Source organism: Ictalurus punctatus, chromosome 13 (genome assembly GCF_001660625.3).
Source record: "Ictalurus punctatus breed USDA103 chromosome 13, Coco_2.0, whole genome shotgun sequence".
Classification (NCBI taxonomy): Eukaryota; Metazoa; Chordata; class Actinopteri; order Siluriformes; family Ictaluridae; genus Ictalurus; species Ictalurus punctatus.
In genome coordinates this window covers 28,087,501-28,100,000 of record NC_030428.2, presented here as the reverse complement: position 1 = coordinate 28,100,000, position 12,500 = coordinate 28,087,501, and the positions used below count along the sequence as shown (strand labels likewise).

Sequence of the window (12,500 nt, the reverse complement as noted above, 5' to 3'; positions counted from 1 at the left end):
CGCCAGCGTGATTGTCGTCTGGATACTGGGGTGTCCTGTGCTCAATGAAGTGTGGACCCACTGAATGGTTCTTAGACGTAGGGCCTTCGGAACACAGTGCTTAAAAGGGGGGCAGTTGGGTGGTGATGGTTCATTCTGTTCATTCTGCTCTCTGTATTTCTTCCATGATGTCCCAGCTGATGGGTGCAATGATGACTGATGGTGGAAGTATGCAATTCAATTCAATTCAGTTCAATTTTATTTGTATAGCGCTTTTTACAATAGACATTGTCTATTCATTGACATTGCAATCAGGGTAAAGTTATGCATGGAGGGATCGTGTCTGCATGAAAGTGCATCTGCTTTGCTATTTTTGCTACCAGGGCAGTAAATGACTGAAATTGAATCGTGTAAAGAACAATGATCATCGGGCTTGACGTAGATTCAGTCTTTTAGTTGCCTTTTTTTGTTTTTTGTGGTCTGTGATGACTTGAAATTTATGAACTACCCCCTCTAGCCAGTGGCGCCACTCTTCAATGATGCCTTCATAGATAACAGTTCATTGTTCCCCACATGATAGTTGCGCTCTGCCAAGTTCAGTTTTCTTGAGAAGAATGCACGGGGTAGAGTTTGCCTTGGGTGCTGTAAGGCTAGTGCCAAGCCGTTTGAACCTGGAGAGAACTACTCTCTGAGGAAAAACGACTCTCACAGGAATTAACACTCAAACTCTCTCCCACAGAATAAACATCCTCACCCAAGAAAACAGATGATGCTGAGTGGAGACGAGAAGCTCACACCCTACATTGCTTCCCTCTTCCTCTCTCCTCACACCCTTCTCTGAGTGGGGGCGAGAAGCTCACACCTTACATTACTTTCTTCTTCCTCTCTCCTCACACCCTTCTCTCTCTCTGTGTTGAAATCACCCTAAACTCACCCAAGGTCTATATGCATTACATAACATGTTTAATGTAAATAAGAAGTTGAATGTAGATGTTTCACTGCCATGCAAAAAGGTCTCAGTGCATCTGAAAAATATGGTCTCACTAACTCAGCAGAAGTCCAAATAAAAATATCGCATGCCATTAAAGGCGTACCCTCCTGGGATCCCTCACACAAATTACCTTCTGGATGTAAATCAGGTACATCCTCCCACAGACATCAAAGCAATCCCAAATGCCAACTGGCCCAAATTCCAATTCTAATCACAAACAACACCATTTGATGAACCTACAGAGTATCTTGGTATTTAATGGAGAGCTGGCCAAAGATTGAGGGAATCTGTAGACAGAGACACCGTTGCTGTGTGTAGTTTTTCTCTACCAGGTATGAAAATTTTAGCATCCTTTGTTGTATTATTATGTTTGAATTTGATTGGTAATGTTGAGTAATGCTGTATGTAATTCTTTCTTATTATTAATAGTAGCACTATTGGATTCGGATGTGTTTATACCTGGTTAAAATTTTTTCTTAGATTTGATTATATCCTGACTTATTCTGAAATCATTGCCTCTAGTAGATTACATTGAGTCCTTGTTAATGCAAATCTGCGACCGGGTTAGTACAGGCTAAAATCCAGGTTTAGGTGGAGCACTGGGGCACGCCAACTGAGAATAACGTAATGAGATGTAATGAAGGTGGCAGGCAAATGGATTTGGTAAACCAAAAGACAGCCCAACCAAGCAAACGAAACCATGGGTAATCCAAAGAATCGGTAAATCCACAAGATAGGAAATGGTCATAACATGAAGCAATAAACAGAAGGCAATGGAAATTGGCTCGGTAATGCAGGTAATGCAAACTAACAATACTTCGCAATGGTGTAATGGAAATGGCATGGATTAAATATGGTAGCAAACAGGAAGTGAGTAGTGAAGAACATGTCCGTGATCAGTATTCAGGCCAGGGCTCCCGCTGGTGGGTGGATGAATGAGGGACAGCCTCATTCGTTACAACAATACAATACAATGTGATGTGATACAATACAATGTGATACGATGCGATACGATACCATACAATGCAATGCAATAGGATACGATGCGACGCGATACGGTATGATATGGTATGATACAATACAATACAAAGCGATCTAATACGATACGATGCGATACGGTACGTCGCAGTACAACGCGATCTGATACAATACAATGAGATACGGTATGATGCGGTGCAATACGATGCAATGCAATGTGGTACGATGCGACGTGATATGATATGATATGATACAATACAGTACAATGTGATACGATACGATGCAATACGATGCGATACAATTCATTTTAGTATCCTCTGATCGATATGTGACTAGCATTGTTCAGACTGTGCTGGGCCTACCATTCATTTGTGAATTAATGAGGTACAGAAGGACTATTTTAAAAGTATCAGAGTTATGACCTGTTAATAATTTGTTTATTATTGTCGATAGAGTCATTTCAATCGTTATCTTTTAATTTGATGCCTTGATCTAAATGATCTGATCGTCATACCCCTACTAAAGATACATGTCGGTTTGATAGCACCACCCAAGCGACAAGGCAAAGTACATTTCAGTATGACAAACTGTGGCACGCCAGGCCATCGCAGAACACCATCTACACACTCATTCACACACTTATTAACACCTAGGTGACGTTAACCTAGGTCATGCAGACATTAACCCGAGCTCAGGATCGAACCAGAGACCCTGGAGCAATGAGGCTGCCCTAACGTTGTTGACACCCGACATGTAACCCGACATCAGGATCAAAATGAGATCAAATGCATTTCTGTAATAGAAATATTGTTTTTGATGACTCAAGGCAAGGACGTAAAATTTTAAAGTTTCCCTGGAAAAAAAAAAATTGTGTTTAAAATGGGTCACTTTGACCAGAACAGAACGTAAAAGTTAATAAGGATCACACGCAGTACTTGAGGGAAGCACAGTGAAGTCGGCTTTCGTGCCAAACCACACACACACACACACACACACACACACACACACACACACACACACTTGGCAGAAACGGAAGTATTTCAGGAGTACATCAACAGCAGGACTGTTCTCGCAGGATATGAATCACATGAGTAGTGTGAGATTGTTGGCCAACGTTGTTTGAAGTGGAAAAAAAAAATCAAAAATTATTGCTCCAAATTCTGAATCTTCATGTGCTTGCTTCAGTTCCTCTGAAGAACTTAACATGATGCTGAGGTTATTTCAGAGATGAAACAGAAGTGTCAACGGTAAAATATCGCGTGTTTGAATACATTTTCATGATACAGCTATTAAATCTACCACCTAAAGACGTTCGGGTGAATGGGACGGCAGTACGATGTACAGCAACCTGCTGTGAGGAATACAACCGCAAAGTGGGTTTGAGAAAATAAAAAGTATTTTCCCCTGAAAACATTGACAGACATCTGGAATATTCAAAGCAGATATTTATATAAATGTAAAAATCCTTAAGTACTGAAGTGTGTGTTCTGAGAGTGCTAAAGTATTCTTGGCTTTTCTGGGGCTGTGCATCTTCACTTGTGTTTTTATTCCATGGTAACGACACATCATCCGGACTTTAAACAGTGCGACTCAGCATCTCCGAGGCGTGAGGCGTTCCACATGAGGTTCTGCTATTACTGATATACAGACTCACTTCCACACACACACACACACACACACACACACACACACACACACACACACACTACACGGTTTCACATACAAGTCTCAGATATTTGTTTCTATGTGATGAACATGATTGTGTAAGGTGTTGCTCCTAAACAGCAGCAGACGGTTTTTTTCTGCTGAGGAACTGAAGTCAAGGAACTCTAGCCAAGAAACTAGTCCAGGAAATTTTAGATCATGAACTTCAGCTCAACGTAAAATCTAGAACTAAGGCCAGAAACGTTTATCCCAGAATTTAAAATTTAACATAAATTAGAGACATGGGCTTTTAGCCTAGAAGCTGAGATCCGAAACCTTTAGCCAAGAACATAATCTGAGGGATTTTAAACCCAGAATTAAGACCAGTAACTTCAGCCCAGCATTTAGACTCAGAAACATTTCATCCAGAACTTAACATCATGCGCTTTAGCCTAGAACTTAAATCCAGAACTTAAGATCAAGCGCTTTAGCCTAGAACTTAAATCCAGAACTTAAGATCAAGCACTTTAGCCCAGAACTTAAATCTAGAACTTAACATCATGCGCTTTAGCCTAGAACTTAAATCCAGAACTTAAGATCAAGCGCTTTAGCCTAGAACTTAAATCCAGAACTTAAGATCAAGCACTTTAGCCCAGAACTTAAATCTAGAACTTAACATCAGGTGCTTTAGCCTAGAACTTAAATCTAGAACTTAACATCAGGTGCTTTAGCCTAGAACTTAAATCCAGAACTTAAGATCAGGCGCTTTAGCCCAGAACTTAAATCCAGAACTTAAGATCAGGTGCTTTAGCCTAGAACTTAAATCCAGAAATTAAGATCAGGCGCTTTAGCCTAGAACTTAAATCTAGATCTTAACATCAGGTGCTTTAGCCTAGAACTTAAATCCAGAAAAATAAGTCCAGGAACTTGTCCCTTTAACTTTACTCCAAGGACTTTTAGCTTCTAAACTGCACAGGAAGTTCAGCCTAGATCTTAATCTCAGGAACTTAAAGCACAGTATTTAAACACATGAACTTTAAACTTGGAACTGAAGATCATAAACTTAAGTCTAGAACTTCAGGTGTTTTAAAGCTAGAACCTAAGATCAGGAACATTCAGGCCACATTTTAAGCCTGGAAACTTTTAGCCAATCGCAAAGCTTCCAAAGCTTTCTTTGGGCTATTGTCCAATCAGAACAACTACAACCTACAACTTACACATGCTACCCCTACATGTAGATGATTCCCTACGACTCTTTGAATATACCCGTCAAAACATTTTAACATTAAATGAATCTATAAAGAATCGTTTAATTAAATACATTATTAAAGAGAGCATTTTAAAGTACTTTGGAACTGCATGCACACTAATTTTGAATTTAAGCTAGAACGTACCCACGCTCTCGGAACGGTAATGTCCGTCTGCTTCACTGATGCTGTTAGCAGTCTTGTCAGCTTTCTTGTTTGAAGATTTCACTGAAAATAAACAGAATAAAGATTTCAACAGCTGGGTATAAAATGGGATTTGTAGGCTGTTCATGGGGCTGTTAGTATTCGGATGTGTGTCGTTAGCCTTTAAACACTGTTTTGGACATAAACGTTACAGGAGTTATGAAAACACTTCTGTTTACAAAGATCTCATGCTCAGAGAGATAGCATATTTCAGAACAATCTCATGTTTCTGGAGCTAGAACATAGAAATGTGCACTACAGAACCACTATCAGGTCTGACCAGGGTTCCTCCAGAACAACCTCCAGACCAACACATGGACTTTAATTCGTCCTTGTTTTCATATAACATGTTTCCAATGACCTGCTGATGGTGTATTTTAAAAGCTTGGGTGCATCTGGTATGGACACACTGTGGTTCTTCCATGGTTCCTTCCTTTATTGTGCATTGAGAGTCCATCGTTTCATTTAGTTAGATCTGTAATTTCACTTATCTTGGATTTTTTCTTTCACCTTTGTCCTCATTTATACATTTAACCTTCTTGCAAGTGGTCTTAAAACACCCACTGAGACTTACTGCTAATTTCTGGCTTTAGAACTAAACTTGGTTTGGCTAGTCACTGAAATGCAGAACATTTCTACCAATTTTTTTTTGTCCTCTGTCTTGAAGAAGAAGAAAAACCCTTACAAAACTGACTGTAATTACAGCACTCTGAGAGGAAAAACAGGTGCCACATCCTTGTGACCAAACCCCTGATCAAAAATAATACATGGCTCCCATGTGGCACAACAGATTGCAAGTTCAAAAGTTTTCTCCAATTCGAATCCTAATGATGCCAAAGTCATCCATGGCCAGGAGTCGAGAGAGCGAATTTGGCTGTGCTGTCCGGGCGAGTGGGATGTACTCCATCTCCCCTGTCAATCACAGTTCAATTAAATCCGAATCAATTTTACGTCCACATATTACATCATTTTAGTGTAACCGCCCATTTTACTGTCCATCTAACAATACATTTTTGACTCTTGAATCTGATCCGGAATGCTCCCTGAGTTCTCCTACATCACCCCACTGCAGCCTTCCCTCCCTCCACTGGATTCCTTTATTCTGCTTCATCAGATTTAAAACACTGACGCTCACAAACAAAGCCAAATATGGACCATCACACCCGACTCTGCACCACGCCCCCTCTGACTCGACACAACATCTCTCGAGGTACACAGAAGATCTGCTTCATCCATCTCTTACTAGTGCACTTTGGCACTAATTTAAAACCAAAAATACCTTGACTTGTGGGGGGTTTTTTTGTAATGATTCCTCTCTAACAGGGTTGTAGCTCGACGGTAACGGCTCAACGATAGCAGTGTGAAGCAAGGATGTTGTTCTGTGGCTTGCTGACCCTGACAAGAACACCATAGCACCACCACCTGGTGACTTCTTATAAGATGTCGTCCCACCTTCTGCTGGCTTCATGGAGGACATCGTTGCTTTTACATCTGCTGACCTGGAACCTATCCCATGGAGCATGGGGCACAATAACATACACATTCACACACCCATTCATTCTGTGGACAAGCCAGTTAGTCTTCCATGCATGTCTTTGGACTGGCGGTGGAACCCGGAGTACCCGGAGGAAACCCCAGGGTGCCAATCACATACACCCACACACCTATTCATACACTACAGACACTGTGGACACGCCAGTCAGCCTACCATGCATGTGTTTGGACTGGGGGAGGAAACCGGAGTATCCGGAGGAAACCCCCGCAGCACGGGGAGAACACGCAAACTCCACACACACAGGGCCACGGTGGGAATCAAACCCCCGACCCTGGAGGTGAGAGGGGAACGTGCTAACCACTAATCCGATAATAATAATAATAATAATAATAATAATAATAATAATAATGATATTGCTCCTATGTTGATTTCTGTTTGTATCCTGGTTATGACCCTCACTTGATCTGATGGCTGAATGCTTAGAGTCAACGTTCCGTTACATGCTAGAAGAAAAACAATGAAAAATAATTAGAGAGAAAAATCTAGCCCCCTGGTATAACAATTACACACACACACCTTAAAACAGACCACGCAACAATTACAACGTAAATGGTGTCGAACCAAATTGGTAGCATTTCAAACAGCGTGGAAGGAGAGCCTCCTGAACTATAGTAAATCTCTTAGTGCTGCTAGATCAGTATATCTCGCCACATTAATTCAAGATAACAGAAACAATCCTAGATTCTTATTTAATACTGGAGCAAAATTAACTAGGCACAAATCCAGCACAGAAACAGGCACACAATCAGTATATAACAGCACAGATTGCATGTTTTTTTTCATTAGCAAAACTGAAAATATTAGACATGAAATTCAAACGATTACATTTTAAACCAGAGAGTCTTACAACTAACCCTGTAGATAATCATATAGTGACATCAGATCAACGATTAGAATCTTTTACTCCCCTTAGAGAGACCGAACCAATTTCATTAATCTCTTCATCAAACTCATCAACTTGTATACTAGATCCGTTACTTACATATTTCTTCAAACAGATTATTCCAGAAGTAACCACACCCCTTCTAAAATAATCAGTTCTTCCCTTAGCACTGGTGTGTACCTAAATCATATAAACTAGCAGTTATTAAACCCCTGATTAAAAAACCTGACCTCGACCCCTGTCAACTGTCCAGCTATAGACCGATATCAAACCTCCCCTTCACCTCCAAGATCTTAGAAAAGGTTGTACACAGCAGTTATGCTCGTCTTATACAGGAACAACATTCATGAAATGTATCAGTCAGGATTTAGACCTCATCATAGCACAGAGACAGCGCTGGTTAAAGTAGTAAATGACCTTCTACTGAACTCTGATCAGGGTTGTGTCTCGCTGCTTGTGTTACTCGACCTTACTGCAGCTTTTGATACTATAGATCACACTATTCTCCTTGAAAGATTAGAAAATGTTGTTGGTATTAAGGGAACAGTCCTCTCCTGGCTCAGGTCTTATCTGACCGATCGTTATCAGTTCGTAGATGTAAATGGAGACTTCTCCACACATACCGAGGTTAAGTTTGGTGTTCCACAGGGTTCTGTTTTAGGCCCGCTGCCTTTTTCATTATAAACGCTACCTCTGGGTCAAATTATTCGTAAACATGGAATTAGCTTCCACTGTTATGCTGATGATGCACAGCTGTGTGTTTCAGCGAAGCCAGAGGACAGACAGCAGCTTAGTAAAGTTGAGGATTGTGTAAAGGACATTAGACGTTGGATGATTATTAACTTCCTTTTACTTAATTCTGACAAGACAGAAGAACTTGTACTAGGACCACGTGTAGCTAGAAGTAATCTTTCTGATCACATGGTTACTCTGGATGGTCTTTCTGTTTCATCATGTGCAGCAGTAAAAGACCTCGGAGTGATTATTGACTCCAGTCTATCATCTGATGCTCATGTAGATAATATTACTAGGATAGTCTTCTTTCATCTCAGAAATATTTCTAAGATAAGAAACATATTGTCACTACATGATGCAGAAATATTAGTTCATGCATTCGTCACCTCTAGATTAGATTACTGTAATGCCTTACTGTCTGGATGTTCCAGTAGGATCCTGACCCTTTCTGCTCTCCAGACCTGCCTGATCCATCCTGAAGCCCTACTTCTGGTTGGAGCTCTCATCAACTGGAGGCTACATTCTACTACTGAGTATGGTCCCAAGTGGTGCAGCCTGGAGATCACTGAAGATGGTGCCACTTGAAGTGCCATGGAAATGGTTTTGGACCTCAATTCCACATGGACGTTCTCGCTGTGGTTGCTGGGACTACGGTTGCCTTAGCGATGGCCTTGGGACTGCGATGACCACGTGCAGTTTTACACTCAGGTCTCCTTTAGTGAACAGTGGACTAGTTCAACACACAGACTTCATATAAACACCATAATGACCTTTCTTTTACTCTCACACTCTCCGTCGTGACCCAGATGAGGACGGGTTCCCTTCTGAGTCCGGTTCCTCTCAAAGTTTCTTCCTCGTATCATCTCAGGGAGTTTTTCCTCACCACCGTCACCACCGTCTCGCCCAATAGGGATAAACTCACACGCTTAAAATCTCCATCCTGTGTTTATATGTTTCTGTAAAGCTGCTCTGAGACAACATCCATTGTTAAAAGCGCTACACAAATACAATTGAACTGGTGTTTCCTTTTTAGGATTACGGATTATCCCAGTTTGTTTCTGCCTGTACTTTAAACTTGACAGTGATCAACTCACCTCATCCCACATTAGTTCCCACAAGAATTTGCAAACAATTATAATTTTTTTAAACAACAAACAGAAATGCCATGCTTTTTTTAAAAAAAATCTATTTATAGTTATGTTTAATGTCGTGAACCCTGTCCAGGGTGTACCCCGTCTTGTGCCCCATGCTCCCTGGGATAGGCTCCAGGTTCCCCGTGACCCTGAAAAGGATAAGCGGTTGAAGATGGATGGATGGATGGATGGATGGATGGATGGATGGATTAATGTCGTGACACATCCATGAAACAAGTTAGTTCTTGTTATCACTTGCGTCACAGCGGCTATAAAATTACAACTTTACCATAAACTCTTACAAAGAAGTCTCGACACTACAGATCAGGCGATCGATGCTGTTTAATCATAACGGTAACATCATTACTGAATTCTCATCACGTAGTCTGTGCTGAATCTGGGAGAAACAGACGCTCAGCAGCTGCAGAACACAAAGCGAGTGAACGACACTTTTACGAGACGAGAAGCTGTGCTGGATTTAAACCGGCCGGAGTTTAGAGTGAGAGTACAGTAGAGTTTCGATGGAAAAGGTTTCAATCTGTGATCCTGTGCTGAACTTTTTAAACCTGATGACATGGCGGTACACATTTAAACAGTCATATCCCATTTCCATCTTTTTTTCTCAGAACAGAACTGTTCCTTATAGGTTCTGTCTCATTGGCCAGAAGGTTGTGAGTTTAAATCTCACCAGCATGGATCTCCACGGTGACTCGCTGTGGATTACAGTTCCCTCTAATTGAATAAGCGTAACGTATTTCCCTTGCGGTTTCCGCCCGAGCTCCCTTTTCTGACCACACACATCCCCGCATAATGTCATTATCAAACCCACTGAGTGCACGTGTGAGAGCGCAGTGATCAGGTTCAGTCATCTGACTGATGATTTAGTGATTGTTTATTCTGGCCTTAGCATGGAGGAGTGAGGCGACTGCGCCAACACCGACACTCTCACACACTTGATGTGATTTATACAGGCAGAGGAGTGTGTGTTCTCAGAGTAGGAGTGTGTATTCTCCAGATCCTCTCTGTTTATTCTGCTCTTTAATGTCGCAGAGTGATTGAGGTCCATCTTTCCTCCCCGTTGTTTATTTTCCCCCTGTGTGCAGTCTGACGGTAGCCTAATGGACTGCGCAGCAATATATCAATGGTATTATTGCATAAAAGCTATATTAGGTGAATAGACACGTCACTAAAGAGGCTCTGTACAAAATTACACATTCGAGTAGATATTCACGTTCAGGGGCTGATACAGCATACAGTCGCTCTACAGAACGACGGTGCGGGAGAAACTAGACCGAGTAATTGTACACTCAGTAATTACACGTCTGCTTCTGTAAGGCTTCTGCCATGGATTAGGAAAACCCTTCAATTAAGATACTACCGTCTCTAATTCCCAAGTGTTACAGGGATAAATAACACCGGATCATACTTCCTGGAGGCGGAGCTTGCTGCTCTCTAAATCCCAAATGTGTCCCAATACAGAGAATCCAGGATTACGGCCATGTTTATTACCCGTATAAACATATACGATACGTCTACACGTGGACTCAATGTCACAGGTTCTCCAACACGTGACCTGCTTGTGCAGCATTTACGGAAGGAGTCTCCAGTGTCAGCGTTTTGTATCAGTCAGACGTAAAGCTGTCACTTTTATATTTTTTTTTAAGTTCGTACATTTTTAGGAGTTTACACTTTTTTCTTGTTTCTCAGGAACGTGACAGGCTGTGCATTTCTCAAATCCGGTCCAACCGTAGAGCATTAACTCGTGGTTGCTAGGGTGTCGCTAGGTGCTTTCTAAGGTGGTGTTAGGTCAGTGATAGGGGTTTGCTGGTTGGTTGCTATGGTATCCTAGTTGGGGTTGCTTACTAATACTACAGTAGATGGTATTTCAGGTGGTTATTAGGGTGTTGCTACGTCATCTCTGGCGGTTACGTGAAGGTTGATAGGTGGTCTCGAGGTGTTCGCTATGGTACTCCAGGTAGCTTTTAGGGTGGTTTCTAAGCTGTCGTTAGGTCAGTGATAGGGAGTTGTTAGATGATTGCTGTGATATTATAGGTGGTTGCTAGAGTGTTGATAAGCAGATGTTGTATTATCCCTGGTGGTTGCTAGGGTGTTCCTAGATGGTTGCTATGGTATTCCAGGTGACATCTAAGGTGCTGTTCGGTGAACGCTAGGGTAGAATGGAGTTTACACGTCGCGGTTCTCATGACAAGCTGTGTCATTTTGACTTCACGAGAGAGAATAAAGAGAGGGCTGGTGAGGGAACTGTTTATAGCTGCTATAACGTAAGTGAGACCACGAACTCGTCTCGCGAACGTTCCACGACGTTAAACGTAAAGATAACTATGTAAAAATGATGACTCTTATGAATGCGTGGCGGGTTGTTGCGGTATAAGTGGAATAAAACACTTCAGGGCGCGCTGTTGTAGGAAAATAAACCTCAGGGAGTACTGCGTCACCCCGCCCTGTTAGTGATTATTTTACTATAACAGCACCACACACAGGGGTTTATTCCTTCCTGCACATATGACATTTTTAGAAACCATGGCTTGTTCACAGTCATGTGTAAAGGTTACCTGACTTTGTCTTTCCTCCAGCTGGTTTCCCCGAGGTTTTGGGCTTGTTGTGGACGGGTGGTGTGGAAAGTTCATGACCTTCCACTGCGCTCTCCTCCAGGACCGGAACGCGGTAATAATGCTCCCTGCTCAAGAACTCCTGCATGTAATAATCCTCATCTTCACGCGGGAATCCCCGAGAGACCTCCGCAAACAATCCCACAATGCCAAGCAGCGAGAGAGCGAAGAGAGTAGGATGTCCTGGTACAATGGAGAGGAAGGACACCATCATCTTCTCCCCTTGTCTCTCCTTTTCTGTCCTCTTTTCCCTTCTTCTCACCTTTTATGTTTTTTTCCTCTCTTTTCTGTCCTCTTTCCTCTTGTCTCTCTCTCTCTCTCTCTCTCTCTCTCTCTCTCTCGAAAATCTCTGAGTGAGAGAGAAAGTTTTCAGACTTCTCGAGATCCTCAATGAAAACTAGTGAGCCAAGAGGACCTTGAGAGGGATAGAGCAAAAGGGAGAGAGAGACATAGAGACAGAGAAAAAGAGGGAGGGACTGAAAGAAAGGATATTATAAATGTAAGAAGAGACCGCACGGAGT

The 12,500-nt window shown here is 41.9% G+C and overlaps 1 protein-coding gene across 1 annotated transcript in view; it reads right to left on the bottom strand.

The window, feature by feature from the left end:
* The window catches only part of cpxm2 (carboxypeptidase X (M14 family), member 2), a 51,308-nt gene that overhangs the window by 38,515 nt on the left and 293 nt on the right, over nt 1-12,500 (bottom strand). Inside the window, exons 1-2 of the mRNA XM_017482939.3 lie at nt 11,923-12,500; nt 4,987-5,067 (exon numbers count right to left, since the gene is read on the bottom strand). The exon at nt 11,923-12,500 is cut by the window's right edge and continues 293 nt beyond it. Of these exons, the coding sequence (XP_017338428.1) occupies nt 4,987-5,067; nt 11,923-12,193 (352 nt within the window). The 5' untranslated portion in view covers nt 12,194-12,500. The remainder of the gene's footprint in view (nt 1-4,986; nt 5,068-11,922) is intronic.